General features: G+C 46.5%; 2 protein-coding genes across 5 annotated transcripts in view; one reads left to right on the top strand and one right to left on the bottom strand.

Moving 5' to 3' along the window:
* MAPK8IP3 (mitogen-activated protein kinase 8 interacting protein 3) overlaps window positions 1–16,633 on the top strand; it is a 69,536-nt gene extending 52,903 nt beyond the window's left edge. For all 3 annotated transcript variants that reach the window (XM_081887919.1, XM_081887918.1, XM_081887920.1), the window contains 13 exons: window positions 1,160–1,345; window positions 2,300–2,486; window positions 3,253–3,375; window positions 4,437–4,517; window positions 5,479–5,546; window positions 6,387–6,535; window positions 7,109–7,280; window positions 7,416–7,529; window positions 8,546–8,584; window positions 10,410–10,592; window positions 11,016–11,159; window positions 12,625–16,243; window positions 16,376–16,633. In XM_081887919.1, coding sequence (XP_081744045.1) covers window positions 1,160–1,345; window positions 2,300–2,486; window positions 3,253–3,375; window positions 4,437–4,517; window positions 5,479–5,546; window positions 6,387–6,535; window positions 7,109–7,280; window positions 7,416–7,529; window positions 8,546–8,584; window positions 10,410–10,592; window positions 11,016–11,159; window positions 12,625–12,746 — 1,568 coding nt within the window. In that variant the 3' untranslated portion in view covers window positions 12,747–16,243; window positions 16,376–16,633. The remainder of the gene's footprint in view (window positions 1–1,159; window positions 1,346–2,299; window positions 2,487–3,252; window positions 3,376–4,436; window positions 4,518–5,478; window positions 5,547–6,386; window positions 6,536–7,108; window positions 7,281–7,415; window positions 7,530–8,545; window positions 8,585–10,409; window positions 10,593–11,015; window positions 11,160–12,624; window positions 16,244–16,375) is intronic.
* Window positions 16,634–18,096: 1,463 nt separating this feature from the next.
* NME3 (NME/NM23 nucleoside diphosphate kinase 3) lies at window positions 18,097–24,830 on the bottom strand. Of its 2 annotated transcripts, none has more exons than XM_081888084.1 (5): window positions 24,513–24,830; window positions 23,066–23,196; window positions 21,539–21,640; window positions 20,934–21,046; window positions 18,097–19,637 (listed from the first exon to the last, which is right to left on the bottom strand). In XM_081888084.1, the coding sequence occupies exons 1-5, from the start codon at window positions 24,766–24,768 to the stop codon at window positions 19,520–19,522; spliced, it is 720 nt and encodes a 239-aa protein (XP_081744210.1). In that variant the 5' UTR covers window positions 24,769–24,830; the 3' UTR covers window positions 18,097–19,519. The 2 variants fall into 2 exon arrangements, with proteins under 2 accessions (XP_081744210.1, XP_081744211.1); XM_081888085.1 differs by lacking the exon at window positions 24,513–24,830 and adding an exon at window positions 24,252–24,416.
* Window positions 24,831–24,836: the final 6 nt, after the last annotated feature.

Genomic DNA, 24,836 nt, shown 5'->3' with positions numbered 1-24,836 from the left:
ACATATTGAGAGATGTAAACAAACATATAACCTCTCTTCTACGGGCAGAGGAGAAATTATGTCTGGTTAAGGGTTTTAATGTGAACCTACATAAATCACACTTTCTGAAACAGTATGCAGATCAAAACATAGCCTATTCTGAAGAAAAGAAACAGAAACATAGCTATCCTTTCAAATTTAAGCTCCTCTGAATTTTGTTATGCAGTTCTCTCCTGAAAAAATGTGTTTAAAAAATTGTATATTAGAGGAAAGGGTGCATAAAAACTAATTAAAATAACATACAAAGCACATGTTTTGCAAAGAGTATGAATATCAGTCAAAAGTGCATGCAGAATGTATATTAGGAGAAAATTGCACTGAAATGCTGCTTAGTTTTCCTGAGTACTCTTTTTAAAGAAATGCACATTAAAAAAAATTACTGCAGAAATGTGAACTTAAGCTTGGAAAAGTTAGAATGAAAGAAAACAGAACTGATGAATTTGGCCTACTCCCCTCCATACACAAATGCGCACATACACATGCGAACACAGAGACTCTTTTCCCCCACAAAAAGCCAAACCTCCTTAAAACAACAACCATAATAGAAAACAAATGCTAGCAATACTTGCATCTGTCAGAGTAAAGGCTAAGCTAGACATGACATTAGGTGCGTGTTTGCATTGAACATGTACGGTTTTAAAAATACAAATAGTTGCCGTGGAACGGGGCTGATAAGAGGATTCATTTTATGAAACAATGTGTTTCTTAACAGTTTTGCAGAAATGTATTGTATTGGGACAAAATTCCACCCCACATCCCTTATGAATGTCAACGTATAAATAGCAGTCATGATTTTACTATTGCTTGGAAATATACCAGTCATCCACATTCATTCATTTGATTTCATTGCCTGATTGTTTCATATTAAAACACAATGAAGCAATGTAACAATAAAAATAAATAAATTCAAGTCCAATGCAGATAACAGTCTGAGATTAAAAATCTTCACTTAAAAGACTTCATGGGAAAGGAAGATCTTTAGTAGGCAGAAGTATAATTTTAGCTTGAGCAAGGAGCATTATTGGAACTTGGCACAACTTGGCCTGACATGCTGATAAGGCTGTTGAGCACAGACATTGTATACAGTGACCCAGGAGGCTTTCCTTTCCCTTCTTTGCAGCGGCCTGTGACACTGACTATCCTCCTGGTGAAATTTTTCTGGAAGGGGACATAAATCCCGAAGAATCCTCTGAAACCGATGGCGTCTTGGCGGGCATTACCCTGGTGGGCTGTGCGACCCGGTGCAATGTGCCCAGCAGCAACTGCTCATCCCGTGGAGACACTCCAGTGCTGGATAAAGGACAGAGTATGTCTCAGGTCACCATATGAGTATGTCAGTGAAGGGTTGCTTCAGCCTTTCTTCTTTAAATGCACCCATTTTACAGGTTTCAATGAAAAGGCTTCAAATTCAGCTATATGGGGCAAACACAGAGCAGTCAAATGACCCCACCATTAATGAAATCGTGATGTCCACAAACGTCTTTCCCAGTGTAAATAATGGGAATATTTCCAGCTCATCAGGGAGGAAGGAAAAAAGTTGGGGGAAAGGAGAAAAGAATGACAGGAAAGACAAAAGAAGGGGAGGAGCTGACAGGTGTGTGTGTGTGTGTGTGTGTGTGTGTGTATAAAGCTTGAGTTTGACTGAAATCTTAAAACATGTTGCCACTACAGAGTAAGTACAGTGGTACCTCAGGTTACAGATGCTTCAGGTTACAGACTCCACTAACCCAGAAATAGTACCTCAGGTTAAGACCTTCAGGATGAGAACAGAAATTGCATGGCAGCAGTGGGAGGTCCCATTAGCTAAAGTGGTACCTCAGGTTAAGAACAGTTTCAGGTTAAGAACGGACCTCCAGAACGAATTAAGTTCTTAACCCGAGGTACCACTGTACTATTAAAAGATTAACTTCTGAGTAAACATCACTGACTTGAATAGGATTTATTGTGAGTGCTGCTAAAAAGGCAGGTTATCTGAATTCAGCCGGGAAATGACAATAAATCTTCTGAGGGGTGAAGCCTCAGGATACACCTACCCAATGCCCCAACGAGGGACTCCTGGGTTTCATAAAAACAACTGTGGTTGCAGCTATATGTGAGAAGGAAGAGAAGGGCATGAATACAGGGTCTTTTGGGGGGAGGTTTCCCATGGAAGCCCAACAAGCAGTCAGCTGATACTGCAGCTGGCTGTTCATCTGATGGACATAACCTGCTTTCTCTGCATCCCATCTCTTGCCTTTTCCTTCTGCTTTCCTGCCTTCAGATGAGGTGCCTGCCGTGAGCAACGGCAAGATCAACCAGTCCCAGTCCACCGAGGAAGCGACAGAAGCTACAGAGGTGCCAGAGAATGGGGTACACGAAATGGAGCCAGCCCAAGTCCGCCCGGGCCCCCTTACGGAACATGTGTTTACAGACCCAACCCCAGTTCAAGTGCCTGTGAGGCAAAACAGGTAGAGGGAATGTTCCTTAAAGCCTGCTCTTCCTTGTCTTGAATGAGGAGGCTTATTAATTCAGGACAGACAAAAGAAAGTATTTAATTAAAGAATTCACTCCTCCCAATACATAGCGATGGCCACCAACCTGGGTGGCTTTAAGAGGGAATTAGATGTATTCATGTGGGATAAGGCTATCAATGCCTATTAGTCACAAAGGCTATGTTTTACCTCTAATGTCTGAGGCAGGATACCTCTTAAGACCAGTTGCTGGGAGCTGCAGGAGGGGGCATGTTGTTGTACCCAGGTCCTGCTTGCAGCCTTCCCATAAGCCCATTATGAGAATAGGATCCTGGGACGAGGTGGACCTTGGGCCTGTTCCAACAGGGCCCTTCTTACATTCCTATCAGTTTTATTGACAGTCCAAGAGAGGGGCCTGGAGAAATCACGTCAGTGCTGCTAATACAGCAAAAACAACACGGGAGGCAGTAGTTGCAAGATATTAGTCTCTACAGCCACAGCAGCAGCTGTGATTCTCCAGCGGTCTGACTTCACCTCCAGAGATGCTCTCTCTCCATTGGATTCCAGCAGTTTTTAAAACCTTTTCCCACGTAGCCTCCGAGGCAGCTAACAAACCGAATGAAAATGACACAAAACGGAGTGCAAACATTTAAGGCAGAACCATGTTAAGAATCGGTTAACAAACTTGCCTCTAGCAAAGCAAAAGTAATATTTTTCAGTTTATTGCATAGCCCCAACCTGTAGTGTGTTTTCCCCTCCACAGTGAAAACGGGCAGCCAAAGATGGAGTCGAGCACAGCAGCCCAGGAGCAAGAGGCAAATGGAAACGCGGCTGGCACTACCACAAGCGCTGCCCCTACCATGTGGCTGGGAGCACAGAATGGCTGGTATGTCTCTCTAGCCCACAGTGGTGGCTTGGCGAACCATTGATAACGTCGGTCTCTAGTCTCCAGGCAAGAAGCATTGAAAACAGCATAGTGCGAGGCGGAATGATGGAATAATTGGGTTCAGAGCAAAAACAAACGCCCCCCCCCCGATGAAAACGCTTCTTAGCACAGAGTTGGGGGACCTGTGTCGGTCTAGGTAAAGGTAAAGGGACCCCTGACCATTAGGTCCAGTCGTGGCTGACTCTGGGGTTGCGGCGCTCATCTTGCATTATTGGCTGAGGGAGCTGGCGTACAGCTTGTGGGTCATGTGGCCAGCATGACTAAGCCGCTTCTGGCGAACCAGAGCAGCACACGGAAACACCGTTTACCTTCCCGCTGGAGTGGTACCTATTGGTGTTGATATATTCCAACTCCCATCAGAGCTAGCCAGCATGGGGGGGGGGGGTAGATGGGAGTCTCAGTCCAATAACATCTGGAAGAAATTAGGTGTCCCGGCCAACCCCATATTAGAACTTGCAGGAGAATCTGCCAGTAATGTGACTTAATGTCAGGATCCAGCATGGGGCCGAGAGGCCATTCTGCAAACAATCGGATGTTGGGGTCGGGGTCCTGGGGTGCAAAGCTGGCTGTCAGTCCAGGGGCCCCAGAGGTGAGTAGTTTAGTCCCAGGCAAGTGGAGACTGACTTCCGAAAGCAACAACCAGATCAGGTGGGCAGGAAGGCTAATTCAAGGCAGGCTGCGAGGTCAGATTGAGGAAGCGTGACATTGCACAGTCCAAGCAGTGAAGCACACCGCCCAGAACCGCTTTGAAGCAGAGGTTTCACAGGGCCTGGTAGAAGACGATTGGTCAGCTGATGGGCTGCTCAGTTAGGCTCCATTCCTGGCATCTCTAGGTAGGACTGGGGAAATCCCGTCTGAAATTGTGGATAGCTGCTGCCAGCCAGTGTAGACAACACTGGGCTAGATGGACCAATGAGTGACACAGTGTAAGGCTGCTTTATGGCCCAGTTTGGTGTGGGGCTCGGGGACTGTACTGCCTAACTAAACTACCTTTCCCCCAGGTTGTATGTGCACTCAGCAGTCTCAAACTGGAAGAAATGTCTACACTCAATCAAGCTGAAGGATTCAGTGCTGAGCCTGGTGTAAGTAGAGATGCTGAACTTGGTGTCTATGAACTGATATATAATCAACTATGGATATTCACATCTTTTAGAAAACTTGCTTGTCTGGTCAGTAGAGGGACTGTATCTCTATAGAGGAGCACCTGTGTCACATGGAGAAGGTCCAGATTCAGTCCTTGGCATCTCCTGCTTCAAAAAGTGCCTGGTGGTGGTGGGTTATGGGAAAATCCCTCTACCTAATACCTTGGAGAGCCATCACTAGTTCAGAGCTGATAGCAGCACTCAGCTGGACAGACGATATAGGAAAGCAGCTTTCTATATAAAAGGGAAAGGACCGCAGCTCAGTTGTAGAGTGCATGGTTCTTATGCAGAAGATCTCTGGCTCAGTTCCTTCCTGTTAAAAGGGAATCAGTTGATGTGAAATATCTCTTCCTGAGACCCTGCCAGTTAGAGGGATGCTACTAGGCTAAATAGGCAAATCATCTGACCCTGGTAGAAAGCAATTTCCCATGTTCCATATTCCATATTTGCATTAGACATCATGGAATTTTAGAGTTGGGAGGCACTCCGAGGGTCATCTAGTCCAACCTCCTGCAATGCAGGAATTGTACCATGGAACTTCATTCTCCACCAAGATTCCCAAAGTATTTAAATTATGTAAACCAAGGGCTGAAGAGTCATGTCACCCATCTCCCTGAAGAAACCAGAACCAGCAGAAATCCTGCTCATCTCCCAACCTGCAAACAGCACAATCTTCTGACAGTTCAAAAGGCCTAAGGGGCTAGAAACTTTTCTTTTTTGTTTTAAATTGAGAGCCTAGATCACCAAGATGTTGAATTCATTGCCTGTCTCCTGTGCTTGCATGGTGCGATCATACAATATTACTGAACTCACAGCTGTTGTTCATGTTCCTGCATAGTGTTATTACGTGTCACTGCCTTACTTAGAAAGTAATCCTCCCCCCCCCCCCATGTACATTCAGGCACGTGAAAGGACGTGTTCTAGTGGCCCTGGCTGATGGAACCCTAGCCATATTCCATCGAGGAGAAGGTAGGTCCAACATTGTGGGGAATGATGCAGTTTTGCTGTAGAGCTGGGGAAAGGCCTTGCAGTCAGATTTGGGAAATCAAGATCGGTGGGATTCAAAGGGACAAGTTTTCATTCCATGGAAGCTTTTCTCCTGGTTAGAGGAGTAGAGGTTTTTGGGGGTGGGGGATAGGATTTCAGTTGGAACCACACGGGGTCAAAGTGTTAAAGCCCTTCCTCCTGCATACCACAGTTCTGATCCCGCTACCTGTCCAGAGCAAGCTCCCATAGAATCAAGAGAATTGCAGAGTCAGAAGGATGCAGGAATCACAGTTAAAGAATCCCTAACACATGACCAGCCAACCTCTGTTTCAAAACCTCACATATAGTTTGACCCTGACTTATCTGCCTATCCTAACTAACAGAACCTGGCAATCAAATGAGGTTTTAGTACATGCCGCAGAAGCTTGGGAAATCCCAGTTTTTCAATGTACAAATATGAAACCATTCTAGATTTGCTTCTCCCCAGTCCAGCCCACATGGGTGGAGGAGAGCAAGAGCACCCCTGCTTTGGTTATTTTTCCTCCCCTGACCCTTGTTACTCAAGCAAGACTTGAACTGAAACAGGAAGCCCTCTTATACTCCTTCCTGTCCAAGAGCATCCAATGGCCAGTGGTGGGCGGAGTCTGTCCAGGATCTGAAAGTACTTCTCTAAGAAGCTGCCCCCTGCAGTTCAGTGGCTCACCACACAGGGCAGCGGTCCACAGATCCCCGAAACACCTGATACATCAAGACCACTGAGAAGCAAACCAGTCCTCTCTACCCATCTTCTTCCTTCCTTCTTTCCTGTGCGTTTATCTCTAGACGGTCAGTGGGACCTCAGCAATTACCATCTCATGGACCTGGGTCACACACACCATTCTATTCGCTGCATGGCTGTGGTGTATGACCGAGTGTGGTGCGGCTACAAGAACAAAATCCACGTCATCCAGCCCAAAACGATGCAGATAGAGGTATGGCGAGGGTGTCTCTGAATGAAGGAACATGGCAGAGAATCTAGAAATGCTTTCTAACTAAAAGTACTGTTGGGATTGAAAGTATTTATTGGCTCATTCATCAATGAAGGCTTTGGGTGGCTAATTCATATGAGCCTGTTTTAATCAAAAAGGTCAAGATTTTTTACTGGGGAAACTGCAGTTTAAGGGCACCATCTTTTATTGCTAAGATTCTCTCATTTGGGGTGAAGGAGACATCCAACGGAATTGGGTAGTCGGGATTTGCCAATGTGGTAGCCGTCTTACACCTGGAGAGACCTTCTCTGACCTCGACAGGCTTCCCTCCCCAGCTGAAGGAAGCAGGCATGGTTCCCCTCCTATTTTATCCTGTGAGGATAAAACAATCCTGTGAGGTAGGTTAGGAGGAGAGATAGTAAACAACCAGATCCAACTGAGTTTTGGGGTCAGGGCACCGGACCCTCAGCCTGAGAAGAAGTGCTATTTCCTGAACGATGACTCTGGCGATTAAGTAAGAGGGCAACCATTGTGGAAACCCTGAGCATATTTCCCTTTTCTCCATGCCCTTTCCAGAAGTCCTTTGATGCCCACCCTCGCCGGGAGAGCCAGATCCGACAGCTGGCTTGGATTGGGGACGGTGTTTGGGTTTCCATCCGCCTGGATTCTACGCTGAGGCTGTACCACGCTCACACCCATCAGCACCTCCAGGATGTAGACATTGAGCCCTATGTCAGCAAAATGTTAGGTAAATGAAACAGCACGAGAGACGGCCCTTTGGCGCAGGGGTGGGGACTAGTGCTGTTTGAATGAATGAATATGATCTTGGCCTTTTCAGTGACCTACACTACCCTAACTAACTCTGTTTGTGCCTCTCATCCAGGCACCGGAAAGCTGGGTTTCTCATTTGTGCGGATTACAGCGTTACTCATTGCTGGCAACCGTCTGTGGGTAGGGACAGGCAACGGGGTTGTCATTTCCATCCCTTTGACGGAGAGTAAGTGGACTCCATTTTCATTTATTCTGCTCTAAGTGTTTTTCTCTGTATGTGATTTTCTCAAACCGCTTCCCCCTCCTAGCAAGAGGATTTTCCGTGTGTGGATTCCAGCCCTTCACACAAGCTGACCCAAATTCAGCAGACTTTGCTTTTTGTTTTTAAAGCTTGCATTCATCCAGCTCTTAACTCGTTGCAGTGAAGTTTGCGCAACAAATATCCATTGTAGATTGTGCTTATCACAGAGGTAAATGTTAAGCTTACAAGCAAATGCATCTAAAGAAGGCCCATTGGTTATTCTTTTCTTTTTTTAAAATGAAAAGTAAGTGTCACATCCAGTATTAGTCCTACTCCGAGCAGATCCATTGGCATTACTGGACCTAACTTAGTCACGTTCATTCATTTCATTGGGTCTACCCTGAGAAAAACCTAGTTGAATACAACCCAATGGGTCTACTCTGGGTGAATGTTAGATGGCTACAACCCCAGATTTGGAATGCATGATTTTGAAAGGAGGGCTAGTGTGGGAGTGTGCTTAATTCCACTTCCCCAGTGTCTTAACGCACAACTGCTTTTCCCTTTGTAAGGGATTTGAATACAGTAGTGCCCCGCAAGACGAATGCCTCACAAGATGGAAAACTCGCTAGACGAAAGAGTTTTCCGTTTTGGAGGTGCTTCGCAAAACAAATTTCCTATGAGCTTGCTTCGCAAGACGAAAATGTCTTGCGAGTTCCTGCGGGTGCAAAATGGAGGTGCAAAGCAGTACTCTGGGTGGATAATTCTCTGACTTCTAAACACCTGTTGCTGAGACAGCATTTAGTATCAAGTCTCTTAATATTTTATTATTTGGCTGTAATGCTGTGCCTCTTGTTAAAAGAAACGTATGCATTTTTGCAAAGGAACTAAACGTCAATGTGCTCCTTTTGCTGCTGCTTCCAGTAATTGCTGTTTTCTTCTCTTCCCTAACCTGTGGCCTCTGTTCCTATTTTCCCCCGCTCTCCCTCGCTTCCTCCTCCTAGCTGTAGTCCTCCACCGAGGTCAGCTCCTTGGGCTCAGGGGTAAGTCCAAGACCTCTTTCCATCTAGATTCCAGATGCCATCCTATATCTAACCCACTGACTTCTCCATCCTTTAATCCATCCGCTCACTTTTCTTCCTCTGCCTATTCATTCATTCACCTCTCATTTTCATTTGAAATTGCCAAAAAAATGTAAGAGTGGAAATGTTCTTGTGAATCCATGTTAGGAATGTTGAGCAGATCCTCATTTCTGAAGGTCCCCCTTGCGTGTTAAGGTTTCGGAACCTTTAAACCAGTTCCTTTCTGCTTCTATCTCGTGATGAAAGAAGGTGATGAAGCAGAAATGTGGTCACATGCCTAGGAATTCTTAACACAGCTATACATTTAAACAGAACAAATTAAAAACAAAACCTCCCACAAGTAGCTCTTGAACCACTTCAGAAGACAGATTGGAAATTGCATGTGAGGACAGTGACATCCCTGCCACTGGCAAAACAGTGCTGAGTGCTCCTGGGCTTCCCCCATTCCAAACATGTCAAATGATTTGAAATATTTGAAAGCGCATCCTTAATCCAGCCACTTTTATTTTGAAAACAAAGCTGAAGCTGACATGGGGCCCTCAATCTGGAAAATATCCCTAATCCAGATTGGGTGTCAGTTTCCTGTTTATAATCACTCCCTTCCTGGATGTGATTTGCCCCCAAAGGTACTTTTTGCAGTGAACTGTGGCTTAGGGTGGCCAAAAGCTGGGGTGGGGAGGGTAGAATTTCAGCAGGAAACTCATCAAGATGCTTTCCAGACTGCAGTTGCTTTTCTTCAAAAAATACAACCAGCCAATTTAAGCATGCTTTTACAGACCCCTGTGTAATGTAACTCTGGGTCAGTTCAGCAAACCTCCTGCAGAATAGCTCCCCTCCCCACTGGCAGAGGAAGGGGGTGTGGTAGGTGCGGTCTGCCCCAGGTGTCATCCCTGAGGGGGGGTGACATTGCCCCCCCACACCCCTGGGATGCTAGCCCGGCCCCCGCAGGCGGCTAGCCCTGCCTCCGGGTACACAGTATATGCACTGCTCCGGGTGCCAGAGCAGCTAGCTCCACCTCTGCCCCTCCCCCACCTTCTTGGAGCTCTCCCTAGCAGAACAAAAGGGACATTTTTAAAAAAATTGAAAGCAATGAAACCACTTCCAGACCAGCCACATTTCTCTTTACAAGTGTTAAATATGCTTTTGGAAATCTTTGTCTCAACTCATGGAGCTATACTTCCCAGGGTTTTCTGGGGAGAGAAGAGACGGATTCTTTATTATGTGGTCCTAGTCCTGATAGAACCAAACAAAATAAAACCAACAACCATATAAGTAGAATATCATAACATACAAAATACATTAGAATGGGTTGTAATACATTGGTGATATAAAATATCAGGGATATTCAAGTCTGCTCCTATTAGAAAAACGTGATGCAAGAGAGGAGAGAAACAAACATATTTATCAACACACAGTGCTCTGTAGGCTCCACCTCAGGATATGGCTCTAAGTAAATCTTTTTATACTAATTACCCCCAGTAAGATGTTTATTCTCCAGGAGAACACCGTAAGATCTAAAATGTACTAGCTTGAGCTATGATCCGAAATCTTGAAATGAGATGTTATTTTTTCAAGGGTAGGCGACATTTTAAAAGTTGCTAGGAGCAGACCAGATTGTCAAGCCAAATGTTACTGGACTTTCCCTCTGACAGTTGGACAGGAGAAGGAATTCATGGCATTAATGCTTTGTAGGATAATTAAACCAGTTTAGCCATGTGTGATGCAGTCAGCCCTTACATTTCCCCCTCCTTATTGCTTGCTTTTAATTTGTGTGTGTTGCCTTCAGCCAATAAGACATCCCCAACATCTGGAGAAGGGAACCGGCCTGGCGGGATCATCCACGTGTACGGCAGCGACGACAGCAATGACAAGTCTGCCAGCAGTTTTATCCCTTACTGCTCCATGGCTCAAGCCCAGCTCTGCTTCCATGGTCACCGTGACGCAGTCAAATTCTTTGTCTCTGTGCCTGGTAAGCAGAACATCTAAAGTACTCCATGAATGCAATTCTGTCAGTGCATCGTTATGCTGAGAGCTTATTGTGAAACCTGAAGGCTTATGCAGAGCTTATTGTGAAACCTGAAGGCTTATGTTCAAGAACATCTTAAGAATCGCCCTGCTGGATCAAGTCCAGGGCATAGCTATCTGGCCCAGCATCCTTTTCTCACTGGGGTCAACCACATGCCCCAGTGAGAAACCCAAAAGGACTTGAGTGCAAACAGCATTCTCGCCATGGGTGATTCCCAGTAACTTTTGGGGCCATTCTCCCAGTGACATCGGACGTAAGACCCATCAGGATGATAGTAGTGTTGATAGCCTTATCCTCCGTCATTTTGGTTGCCCAAAGCTCAGTTGTATATCTCAGCTGCTCAGAACAAGCTCTGGATTCTTTCAGGTAACGTTCTGGCAACACTGAACGGGAGTGTGCTAGACAGCCCCTCCGAGAACTCCAGCACAGCCACCATCGAAGCTGAGGGCCAGAAGCTGAAGAACGTCCTGGTGCTCAGCGGTGGGGAAGGGTACATTGACTTCCGAATTGGTGAGTTCTTTTACATATATATCCTCATTGTGCAGAGCAGATATGAGTAAAGGACAAGCTAGCGCAGAGTGGCTAAGGACGAAATTTCTGTTATTATTTATTGAATTTATATACCGCCCTATACCTGGAGGTCTCAGAGCAGTTCACAGAATAAAATCAAGATATGAAACCACAAAAGACCTAATACAAATAAAACAACAACCCAATAAAACACATTTTAAATCGGATCAACCAAAAGCCTGGTTAAAAAGGAACATTTTTGCCTGGCACCTAAAGTTGTGTAATGAAGGCGCCAGGCGAACTTCCCTGGGGAGAGTGTTCCACAGATGGGGAGCCACTGCAGAGAAGGCCCATTCTCGTGTTGCTACCCTCTGGATCTCTCAAGGGGGCAACACACGAAGAAGGGCCTCAGAAGATGATTTCAGGGTCCAGGTAGGTGCATATGGAAAGAGGCGGTCCTTGCAGTATTGCGGTCCTGAGCCATTTAAGACTTTATAGGTCAAAACCAGCGCTTTGAATTGTACCCAGAAGCTAATTGGTAGCCAGTGCAGTTGGACCAGGATCAGTGTAATAATGCTCAAACCATCTTGCTCTGATGAGCAACCTGGCTGCTGAATTCTGCACTAGCTGAAGTTTCCGAACCGTCTTCAGAGGCATATCACATTCATATGACCACTTTAAGCGTGTCCTGTAGTTTAGGGGTTCTGAGTTGTCCTGCCGTTGTCCATAGCTGGTGCAATGAGCCCTGATTTTGATAGGGATTGCGGCAGGGACGAAGGGATGAATGGCCCTTCTCTCCATGCCATAGTCCCCCTCTGAGTCATGCTTCCCTCTCACATCATCTGTTTGTTAAAAGAAAAAGCAACCACACCATGGCAAACATCCGTATCTTGTTTGGCCCTTTGAGAGTTACAGCACAGAACATCCTGCTTCCATCCTTTCCTCTGCCACAGACTCAGCAGTTCCCCAACTCCCCTCCTTGCACAGACCACTTAGAAGTTGCTGAGAGTCTTGGTGGATCACTTTAGTGATTTTTTGACCTGTTGTAGCAATGGAAATGTGCTGTGCTAAGTAAGGCGTGTTTTTTAATTGTATTTTTAATTGCTTCTGTAATTATCTCATTTCTTATTGTACTACAATAAAAAGGAGCAATAAAACCACAATTAAAAATCAGTATGAATATGTAATGCAGACACACCATGGATGACCTGAATCAAGCTTTCTGCTCAGGAGAACTAGATGAATTTAGACCTCTCCCACTCCGCAGCTCTCCATTTGCAGAACTTGGATAACTTGGGTCTACAGAGTTGGGGTAAAGATTATAATGATGTATGCAAAGCACTCTCAGGCATCTAAAGATGCTATGTAAATGGTACCTATTACTAATGATTGGGAGGCCTGCTTGGTGGAGCTTTGGTGCTTCCATGTTCTTCTCTTCCATTCATTGTACAAGGTCTCTCCACAGGTGATGGAGAAGATGACGAGACGGAGGAAAACGCAGGAGAAGCCACCCAAGTCAAGCCCATCCTCTCCAAGGCTGAACGGAGCCACATCATTGTGTGGCAAGTTTCCTACATCCCCGAATGAGCTACTCTTGTCTTTTCTTTTTCTGCCAATTATAACTCTCTCCCCTCTGATCCCCCCAAACTCCCGGAATGCCAGTATGTACATACCAGAACTCCTGCATTTCTCCTACTGCTGGAAAACCGAGGTCCCAGACAACCAACCGCAGCAGCTCCTGCACTGGATAGCGGCTCCCTCCCTCATCTAACCTCCAAACTTGCAGCTTTCATCTTGGGCCTGCATGCTTTGTAAAACGGCTGGGTTACTGCCAGCTTTCCAAAGGGGGAGAACCATGGCAATGAAGGCCCCTCCGCAACCAAGTGAGGCAACGAGAGATGCACAGGCAGAGTGGACTTGGCTTGGATGAGGTTTTCAAGACGGTCCCCTCCCTCCTTCCTTCATCTGCCTGCATGGAAGAACTAAGATGTTTGCCGGCTCTTGCCCCTGCCCACTTCACCACCACGGAGGCAGCGCTGACGGCATGCACTGGTCTGCAAACCAGGACTAGAGAGATGAATCCCATCATAACAAAGCGAACATTCCAACCTCGTCTCCTTCGCTGTCTCTCTATGGGACCTGCTCACAGGGGATTATCTGGGATAAATTGGGAGGTTGGGAATCCAAAAGAGCGTATGGATGCGTTTGGGAAGACTTTGGTATGGAAGTCAACAGCGGGGTGTCAGTGCCCACAGGCACATGATGGGCTTCCACCGCTGAAGCTGTTTAGATCTGGGCCTGGGCACTTAAAATCAGAACTCAAGTCGGTAGAGCATGAGACTTTTAATCTCAGGGTCATGGGTTTGAACCCCACGTTGGGGTTTTGCAGGAGGTTATGGTCCCTTCCAACTTACACTTCTGTGATTCTATTTATGGGAGACCTCTTTGAGAGTCCCAGTGTGCCCAGTTCTGAACTCCTTAGAGGAAGGGGAAGATTCAAGCCTAACAAATATCATAGATAATAATTCAGGTTAGAGGCACAATTGGTAGACTTGAAGGTGGGGTGGGCATCTCCAGCTCTGTGTAGCAATGGGTGGTGTGCTGATGGGGAGGAAGGCAATATGTATGTCTAGCTGGTATGTGGAGAGTCACTGAAAGAACTGGGAAGTCCTCTGCTGTTGAAAGGCCACCAAGGTGTGCTTTGTGCTCCTTTACCTTGTGCTGCTCCACTAGGGCCCCAATGGAGACGGGGGTGTTGCATACGGCTCTCAAGGGGTATTCAAATGTATCTTGCAGGCAATTCAGGAAAGCAAGCAGTCAAGATGGAGACTAGGCCCCTCCCTCTCCATGACATATATTGAAACCAATGAAAGCAGACTTGGGGGAGATGGAGCAAGGCAGTTGTTGGAGAGGTATGTGCTTGGGGAGGATGGGCTGGGGAAGAGTGGAAATGAAGAAACGGGGAAAGGACTGAGGAGAAGACATTGGTCCTTTGTTAAGCGGCTTCCAGAAGCAGCAAGAGAGGAAGCAGAGATGGTCTTGTTGGGAGAGGATGTTGAGAAAGCAGCGCCCACAGCTGTGGCATGCAAATTAGGGCGCTGCCACTCTGCTGTCTGCTCGCCCGGTTGGTGGCAGGTGTGCACACTCATAACACGCATCCCACCTGTTGCTCCCCTTCTCTTGTCCCCACCCTGCCACATCCAGTGGCAGTTCCATCCCAGCCAGTGAGCCCCGTCTCATGCATCGTGACTCGGCACCAGTGACTGGGAGTGGATTGCTGCTTGAGATGAAGTTGTAAACAGCTGGTCCTCTGGGATATAAGGAGGTTTCTGCCGTAGGCAGTTCAGAGGCTGATGAACTTTAAAGGCTGTGGGAGGAAGCAGCAGGAAGAAGCCCAGAAATGTTAAGTGCTCTTAACGTCTTATTTAAATCTCACAGAACCTTTCACGTTTTAATTTTCTTTGAAGCCAGGGGAGACCAAGGTTTTTCAGAGAGGGAGGTGGGTCTTCGAGAGAGAGAGAGAGAGGGGGGGGGAGGGGCAACTTCCTGGCAGTTCTTGGTAGAGTCAAAGCTTGGGACTGTCCACGTGCCCTTTCTTTGTGCGCTTTGTAGCAGAGGGAGATTATTGCAGGCTTTTTTCTTTCTTTTTGCGTCTCTCAGGCCTCCCCTGCCTGCCTCTGTGGGCAATGTTTTCTTTCTCCAACATGCCTGAATGAGGTCTGAGAAAACATAGACTAAAAAGGAAGTCCAGTCATAGTCTGAACAGCTTGTGGGGACGCTTGCCCCAATCCAGTCAACCGTACCATGCTGTGACTTAGCCCCCTTTCTTGTTTGCTGAGAGTAGTAGCTTGGGTATGGCAGGCACACAAGCACCATGGCACACATATTGAATGCCTTACAGCTCCATTCCTTAACACCTGGCCACAAGCTGGACCTGTGCAGGGACCCCTACTCTTATGTGTGGTTTTAGGTCACTTGCTTACTCAAAGCCACCCAGAGCCACAGAATGTACACAGAGATGAAAGAAATATGGCAAAGGCTGAAAAGGTCTGTGGGTTCCGCACAACAAACCAAGATGAAGAAAAAACAAGAGACGTTAAGCGGTAAAGCTGGTGGGTGGGGAGGACGTTGCGACTTGCAAGTTGACATTGTTGATCTCTGACCCATAATTTTTCGCCAAGAGCAGGAGAGAGGAATTCTAGAAGGCTGGTGAAGTCATTGGGGTAGTTTGATTTGAAAGAGCACAAAATGTGATTAAGTAGCTGCAGCAAGGCTTGAGATCAAATGGGGGCTTTATTCATTATGAGAAAGAGAGTGAGGCTTACAGGGTAGCAAAGGCGGAGGGAACAGGTATCAGGAGCAGAGCATCTGCTTTGCAGGAAGAAGATTCAGTCCCTGCCATCTCCAGTTTAAAAAATGATCAAGAAGAGAGCGGGTGGTGGGAAAGACCTCTTCATAAGACTCTGGGCAGCCACTGCCAGTCAGTCTACATGGTACTGGGCAAAATGGAAAGTCTCAGCTGCTGTAAAAGCAGCTTCCTAGGTTCTCTTATTTTTATTCTGTCCATTAAGTTTCCAGATTTCAGGCCACTCTTGAGAGCCAGTGTGGTGTAGTGGTTAAGAGCGGTAGTTTTGCAATCTGGGGAACCGGGTTCGCGTCTCCGCTCTTCCAGATGCAGCTGCTGGGTGACCTTGGGCCAGTCACACTTCTCTGAAGTCTCTCAGCCTCACTCACCTCACAGAGTGTTTGTTGTGGGGGAGGAAGGGAAAGGAGAATGTGAGCCGCTTTGAGACTCCTTAGGGTAGTGATAAAGCGGGATATCAAATCCAAACTCTTCTTCTCTTCTTAGGCCTTACCCTACCAGACCTACCTGGAGGTGACACACTAGGGAGAAATCAACAATTTCACTGAGCGCAGCTAACACTTATTATTTTCCATGTCACAAGGAGGTCCCAACCCTTTGGTATTGGCTTTTCAGTAAACAAGGAGCTAGACCGCCTCCTAATATTGCTCCTACGGAAAGGGTTTTGTTGCCCAATGCCAGCATATCCTAGCTGTTTTCTAGACCAGTGTTTCCCAACCTTGTGCCTCCAGATGTTTTTGGCCTACAACTCCCATCATCCCTAGCTAGCAAGACCAGTGGTCAGGGATGATGGGAATTGTAGTTCAAAAACAGCTGGAGGCACAAGGTTGGGAAACACTGTTCTAGACTATAGTGTGCAGGAGAGAGAAGAGCAGATTGTTAAGACACCCTTTCATTATTCCATTCAAAACAGCAGTGCCATCAGCCAAGATTTGCCGTTCTCTTGGGGCAAGTTAGCAAGTAATACCACTAATCTATCCTGTCACATTCCCCACCACCACCACCACCATTCCTGCCCCACTGCTACCCCAGTGCTCTGCTCAGAAAGATGGCCACAGTCCAGGTGGAGTTAAATCTCTGTTCATTAGAGGGCAAAAGACATAAAGCAGCTGACCCTCTGTGCTTATCTCAATTAAGGAGAGAATGAAGCAGATCTTGTACCACTTGCTCTGAAGTGGGGGAGAGGGGAGCTGGGAAGGCAACACAGGGCCTGTAGCTCACAGTTAGAATATCAGCCTTACATGTAAAAGGTCCTGGGTTATAAATAAAAGCCCTGATGTCTCCAGGTAGAGTTGGGGAAAGCTCCTGCCTGTCAGTGTAGACAATACTAAGCTAGATGGACTACTTGCCTGACTATTCTTATGCTTCTTATGTTCTTATTTTGTTCAGTCTGTTCTGGGGGTGAAATACCTTTTGGAGGGGCTGGGAGGAAACTAACGTGACCTGGAGAGCAACCTGACAACAGCAGAGCCTGGGAGGAGAGAGAAAGGAAAGTCGGATTTTTTAAAGTGAGGACCGGTGGGGTGGGCAGCTTTGGCTTAGGCACTACTTAGCAATGGTGCAGCTAGGTGGTTTTAGACTCTGGCCTTAATGGTCTCCCAGCCCGGCAGACCTTTAGATGGGAACATGCATTGCTTCACTTACCGCATTTCTGAAGTAAGCTGTACTTCAGAAGCCCTACCCCTACAGCACCACTGCAGCTTAGAGGGCGAGCGTGTGGTGTCTGACAGGGTGCCACGGTTTTAAAACTGATCTACCTGTTGCCAAAAGACCCGAGAGCAGGATTACTTCCTCATGCAGAACTGAACCAAGGTATGGTCTTTTTAAAACAAAAACAACAGATACAACTGCAAAGCCTCCAGCAGTTCTCAGTTCCCAGCATTTATTAGTCAGGATACTGCTCCTTTTGCCTGCCCTGCCTACAAATATATGCCCAAAGAACCTTTCACAGTTTGAAGTTACGTTTTCATTGAAAAGAAGCACATGTTCAAGGTGGGGGGGGGACGCGGAGGGAGGGAGAGGCGTAGCTATGGGGAGAAAGCCTCACAGTGCTGGCTGTTGACTCCTAATAGCTACCTGCCGGCAAGATAAAAGCTGATTTGACTTACAGACACCTCCCCGCCACATCTCCACTGTGATGTATGTAAAGTTAACTTGTATGTTATAAAAGGAATTTTTTAAAAGTGTCTTAAGGCCTGTCAACTCTGCTGTTTTGGTCTAAAGATGTAAAGAGACTGCTGTATGAAAAAACAACCCCACTCTCCCTATGCTTTGTCCCTTATACGCTATCCAAAAGATGACCATATCTGTTCTGTATGTAATAAAAAAAAATGTGTTAACATCATAGGTTCGAGAGCATTGATAAACACACACTAGAAGTGGTATTTTTAAGGAGCTACTGCCATGAAGTTTCTTGCATCTTTTGATGGTGCACACCTGAGTGATGGGGTGTGGGGGGGGTGTCACCTGCAACAATATGGTGCAAGTATGAAGTGCCCTTGTTCTGTACTCCCAGCCAGCCATCCACACCCTTTTCCAAGATACACCACCGTGACAGACACATAGTAAAAACGATTGCCTTTTCCCAAAATTTATTTTACAAAAGCAAAACGCAGCCAGTATTTAAAAAGTAGCCCTGTACATATTTATAGATGTAAACAATCTGCTTTTGGGAAATATCTGGAAGAACAGTAACATGCAGTGGGATGAAAGATCCCAGAGGAAAACACAGGAACCATGATAGCCTAGGAACAATACTTCTCCAGCCAGGTCCCAACTTAATGGGATTTGGCTGTTACCACTCTATCAGAGGCCTCCAGAAATGCCATCTTCCACTCCCAAATCCCAGCATTCTGTTCCTACTGAATAGTTGTCAGCTGTGAATAAGATTATTTTAAAAAACAACACAGGTGGACAGTGGTCCTCCAAATGTTTTTGGACTCCAACTCCCATCAGCTCCAGACAGCATGGCCAACAGTCAGAGGTGATAGAGGCTCCAACATCTGGAGACCTGAATATTTGCCATCCCTAAGATAAAACATGCACTAAAGCAGCTCCCCCCCCCCCCGCCGTCCTGGACTATTGGAGAAAGTGGGACGGGTATGAGATACGAGCAGCGTGAATTCTGCATTTCAAGTCATTGCCCAAAAAGAAATTGCATTCACTAGAGAGAGAACAGGACGTAACAGCAGCTGTATAAGCCCTGTTGCTCAACCGCCGGATATTGTTAGCTGTGAGCAATTGTTTGTATTTGCTGCTGCTTAAGTAAAGCGAAACAGCACAGCTCCCCTTGCTTCTGTCTTATTTGATGTTTCCTTTTGGAAAGAGCAGGGGCAGCAGGCTGGATCTGTATTTCCCCCACCCTTCCCATGGGCCAAATTGGGAAAGTAGGAAGGGCCAGGCACCTGATGTCGCAATTACGTTGGGTGGCCTATTTCCACCTGGGTGGTTTGAAATAAAACTCTTGTGGCCAGAGGCATGGTGCTTTGCAACCCCAAAGATGCTGCGGAGAGCAGGATGCAAGCCCAGGCAATCCGCTGACTAGGATTGCAAAGTTGGGACTGTGCCCTGTAGCTAGTAAAACTGTGACCTAACCAAGCGGGGTAGTCTTTGCAGGCTTGGATTGGGAGGCAGCAGGAAAACCACTAATGAAGCCCTTTGAAAATACATTCTAAAAGTGAGAAAAGAGAACTGGAATCCCCTTGGTGTATGCTTTTCCATATTGGTTTAATAGCGCAGGTTTCTCTAATATTGCCCCCAAAAGGCTATAATTGGGGGCTGGGGAGGCAGGGAGAAAGGGAATTAAATTACTAGCTGTTAAACTGACATGATATGTTTGTTCACATCTAAAATACTCCCGCCCTTTCTCTTCCCCACCCAACTCAACAAAAGAAGAAAGCTACCCAGGGGGGTCCCAGATAAGCTGAAAGGGAATGGACGGGTTTGTGCAGTGCCTTTGTGACAGCAGCAAAGGGGGCTGGGCTTCAGCTGCTCTGCCTTACTCATAAATCCAGTGATCTGCACTGTCTTCCCAACAGGCCAGTTCATCTGTGCGGAACCAGAGCAAGATCTCTCGCTGGGCACTCTCCACCGAATCGCTCCCATGGATCACATTCCTGTAGGAAAAAGGAACAAGTATATCCCACCGTGCAGCTGGAAGCATTGTGCCACAGTTAACTAAGTTCTTGTGCAGTCAGGCATATATGAGTACGATGAGCTAGGTTTCAGCTTAGGGCTTTATATGCAAAGGTCCCAAGTTCAATTGCCAGGTACAGAAAAAGTTCCTGCCAAATCCTGGAGAGCTGCTGATAGGCCAGATGGACAAATGATGTGACTGGTCACATGCACACCATACATTTAAAGTGCTGCGATTCCACCTTAAGCCGTCATTGCTTTCTCCCAAAGACTGTTGGGAAACTGTTCGTGGTGCTGAGAGGAGACCCCCGATTCCCCTCACAGAGCTATCGTTCTCAGAGAGGTCTAATCATAAATCCCTCTTCAAAGGAAACTGGGAATTGTAGCTCTGCAAGGGGAATACAAAGAACTATCAGCACCCTTGGCAAACTACAGCTCCCACAATGTATGGTGTGGATTTGGGCTCTATACAACAGCTTCTTATGTTCCTAATAGGGTAGGGGGAAAAGGGATGAAAAACGATCATTTCATTTCCATTTTTATAACCTTATGCAATGATTCATCAGAGTCTTTTCTTGTTTTCCAATTCTTTGCTGTTTGTTTCCCACCTCCTGCTGCTGCTCCCCTCCTGCCCCATTTCCCCAGCTCTCTTTCTTTCCCTTATAAAAGGTCCATTTTGCTGAGGGAGGGTGTTTGCTCACAGACGGGATGGACTGTGTTAACAGCATGTGTATTGGCAGACAGGGACACGCTAACAATAAACCCTGGAAGAAGCAAAAATACTTCACTTGCCTCTCAAATCTATGAAGCTGGAGGTCATTTCTACCATTACTGGGAGGCAGCTTAATTTTGGCCCATGTTCACACAAAAATGCTTCCTTCTTACTTACAAACCCATAATCCACATTGGCTGCATCCACATGTCCTTCTCCACTCAAATTAGCCTGATTTGGTTTGGAATTTGGTTAGTTCTAGTGCACAGTCCTATCTGAAACATTTGCACTAAACAGGATTTTGATTATCTTTGCTAGACACACAGCATGTGTGAACAATAACAAAACAAAAAGCAGGCCTTCCTGATTTTTATTTTTTTTATCGTCCTCCAATTTAGTTTCCACTCCGTTTACAGGAATGCAGTTTTAGATCATCTCGGGCAGAAAGCGACACCTGGCTGAGCCCCCATTCCTTGCTGTGGTGGACCAATAGTTGCATTGCCGGAGTCACACAAAATGGTCAGAAGAGAGAACTGCCCCAAAAGTAAACGAGGTTTTCACTCACTTGCCAACTTCAATGCAGAAGTCACCTCGGATAGTCCCAGGCTTCGAATCTGCTGGGTTAGTTTCTCCAATCATGACGCGAGCTGTCTTTACCACTTCCAGTCCTTGCCAAACCTGGGGTGAAGGGAAGAAAACCCCCCACTAGCCTTCAACCTTTTGGTGACCTGAGACACACTTTTAGTTCTATTGCACATTTGAGGAGCCCTTTCTTTGTTTGTTGCTGCCTATTTGGACAGTGGTCGTGCTGTTGCTGGTGTCACCTGCCTTAGATCAAACTGTGACCCACTTGCTGAAAACCAATGGAAAAGGCAACCTTCTCAGTGCCGGTGGCCTTGTTCTGCTAAACCACTTGAGAAAACATTAGGAGTCCTGGGGAACAGGGAAGTGATGAGCCTCCCTCTCTTCTCAAAGAGAAAATATTTCTTACAAGGTTTCCCACCCGCCCCCCAGTGTTCTGCTATCTGGGATCTTGGAGGGTAAAATGTCAGAAAATGCCAACAAGACTGCTCTTCTATACTTGGGTATTGTTAGAATATATAGATGTGTTAGGAGATGGGGGCATCTCAGGACCCTCACATAGCAAAATGCATTTGTCATTTCACTCACCATGGCCACAACAGGTCCAGAGCTCATGTATTTCACCAGGCGGTTATAGAAAGGACGCTCACGGAGGGCGATGTAATGCTCCTTCAACAAGTCTTCGGAAGCCTAATCAATCAATCATTTTATTTGTATGCTGCCTTTCCAAAGTTAAAATCGTATTAAAAAATTACAAAATACAAACATAGCAAAAGTAGTCATAAAACAATAAACCAAACATCAAAAAGTGCACAAGTTGAAGAACTTCCACATAAATCATAGGATCCAAAATAAAGATTCAAAAAATCAACAACAACTCCAACACACCACCCACCCACCCAAATCCCTAAACAATACTCCAGCTTTGGTAGCTGGAGTTTGTCAGGGCCCCATCCTCCCAGGCCAAGTGGGAAAAGGCCTACAAGGCAGGAAGCAGGTCTTCCAGGATGAACATGTGGTCAAACACATGCCACAGACTTGATCAATGTTGTGTAGTTCTTTAAACAATTTTGCTGATTTTTAGTATGTTTTGACTGTTTTCAGTCTTTCATTTTGTGTGTAAACTGCCCTGGGAACTTGCTTGAAGGGTGGGAGTAAAATTTCCTAGGATTATGATGATAATCAAAGATCAGGAAATTAACAGTTGAGTCAGCATCATTATCACACCATCAGTTTATATATTTATATGCAACTTTCCCACAGAATTGTGCCCCAAGCGTCTCACAACCTAGCGAACAAACCAAAAAATAGAACCATGCAAAATTAAGAACAATTTAAACATTGAGAACAATTTAAAATAACAATGATGTCAATGAATCCAGAAAATACTTACATACAACATTAGATAAGGCAATACAAAAAAGACAACCTAATTTAATTGGTTTTAACTAGGGAAGCAGGCAGAGGCAACAACAGGTCCTGTTCCAGCTGGATTGTCCTTTCTCCACCACCCCACCAACTTTAAATGTTCTTTTGTGGTCCTTTAAATTTGTAAACTGCCTTGGGTGCTGTGGTAGAAAGGCAGTTTTTAATTCCAATGAATAAACCAACAAAATATAGAGAATAACCCCCAACACAAAAATAGAACGATAGCATGCAAAGATAATATACAACACTGGGTGTGATCAGACTGCCCTGGTGTGTAGCCTTCAACCTCCAGGTCTCTGGAGGTTGGCCTATAAGCCAATTTCCCCCAAAACACAGTCATTTCCTCTACACTTGGCATCCTATGTGAAGCAAGGTGTGTGGCAGGTAGAGAAGTGGCTGAATCAGCTGCTTCTTTACCCAATGCCTATAGAAAGCAGGACTGGATGCCTGGTGCACAGGGAATTCAATCCCGCTTGGTTGTCTCTCCCCCACCATGAGCCACCTTGACGGATGGGACAACCCACTTGTCAATCGCCTGATGTCCGATGATTGATGTGGGTAACCCTAAGTTAGCCCACAGAATGGAGGTGGAGGTGGCAGGAAGATGAAGATGTGGTCCACTGGGTCATAAAGGTTCCCCAAACATCTCTCGACAAACAGCTTAGGTACTTAGCCAAGTATCCTGACCTGCATGAGCTTCATCGCCACCAGTTTGAAGCCCTTCTTCTCGAAGCGTCGGATGATTTCTCCAACCAGATGCCGTTGTACCCCATCTGGCTTAATGGCCAGGAAGGTGCGTTCATTTACACCGGTGAATCCTGGAAAGTAAGGGGGAAAGAGAGATTTAATGTATATATATATATATTGAGGGGGGGACATGCAATACATGCTGCGCAGCTGAGGAGGGGCAGGATTTCTGGAAATCACAAGTGAATACTATTGCACTCGGGTCCTGCTTGCAGGTTTCCCACAGGCAGTGCTTTTTTTTCCTCTAGAAAAATAGGTGCTGGTACTCACCATGAAGTTCCTACGGTAAGTGCCACACTTTTTAACAACAAAAAAGAGGTTTTATCGTGTTTTTGATATTCTGTTGGGAGCTGCCCAGAGTGGCTGGGGAAACCCAGCCAGATGGGATGGGTATAAATAATAATATAATATTATTATTACCCTTGAGTATCCCCTGGAAATCCTGGGATGTGGGTGGTGCTGTGGGTTAAACCACAGAGCCTAGGACTTGCTGATCAGAAGGTTGGTGGTTTGAATCCCTGCGATGGGGTGAGCTCCCGTTGCTCGGTCCCAGCTCCTGCCAACCTAGCAGTTCGAAAGCATGTCAAGGTGCAAGTAGATAAATAGGTACTGCTCTGGCGGGAAGGTAAACGGCGTTTCCGTGTGCTGCTCTGGTTCGCCAGAAGCGGCTTAGTCATGCTCACCACATGACCCGAAAGCTGTACGCCGGCTCCCTTGGCCAATAAAGCGAGATGAGCGCCACAACCCCAGAGTTGGCCACGACTGGACCTAATAGTCAGGGGTCCCTTTACCTTTACCCCCTGGAAAAAGCACTCTCCACAGCCATCTAGTTGGCCACTGTGGGAACAGGAGATGGGCCCCGTTTGGCCTTTTTATGTTTGTGTGTTTTTATCTGGAAGACACCAAGTTGGCGAAAATTGACTTAGCCAATTGGGGGCGGGGGCGGGCGGGGTGGAGGGCAGGCACAGGGCGTTGCTTCCCGATGGAAAAAGAAACAGATATGCAACCCCAGTACGTATGGCTAATTCAGCATGACCCAGCTACAAAGACAGGGAAAGGCTGGTCAGGCACCCCCAGATCTCAGCCTGCAAAGAGGGGGGGACCCCCAGATCTCAGCAACGCTCACCTGTTTGGAAGATGCTGGCAAACAGGGCCAGCAGGAAGATCATGGCGTTAGCAGCGGCAACAGCAGCAGCAGCAGCAAAGAAGACCCATAGAGCGAAGGGAGGAACTGGGGAGGACGCGCACGCCGGCCGGCAACGTGGATCGGGAGCGCGCACGCTGATGACGAGAGGGGGAGTCTACGCAAGGGGAAGTAGCAGCACCAGCAGCAGAAGAGATGGGAGATTCCGCTGCTTTCTAAGGCTCCGATCCTGAACACACTTACCTGGAAGGAAGTCCCTTTGGGCATCTGAGCAGTCGCAGAGAGGCTTGTGCTCTGACGCTGGTCTTTTTACTGGCGGCGTTTCGCTTTCGCAAGTCTCCAAACGACGTTTAAAAGTTCTGTGCATCTGCATGTAAGTCAGTGGAGCAGACAGGTTTTCCTGGGCCATTTCATTACTCCGATCCCTTTGCTGAAACAACGTCTTGAAAACAAACGAGCCGCAGCAGCAACATTTTGCCTGGTGAACCTGAACCAGCATTAACCCCACTTCGAACCTGCAATGTGAATCGTGGGCGACATCGCTGCGCAGCTGAAGTCGCTGTGTCT

The sequence above is a fragment of the Podarcis melisellensis genome (assembly GCF_964234715.1).
Source record: "Podarcis melisellensis genome assembly, chromosome: 14".
In the NCBI taxonomy this organism is placed as follows: domain Eukaryota; kingdom Metazoa; phylum Chordata; class Lepidosauria; order Squamata; family Lacertidae; genus Podarcis; species Podarcis melisellensis.
This window is presented reverse-complemented; position numbering and strand designations above follow the sequence as displayed.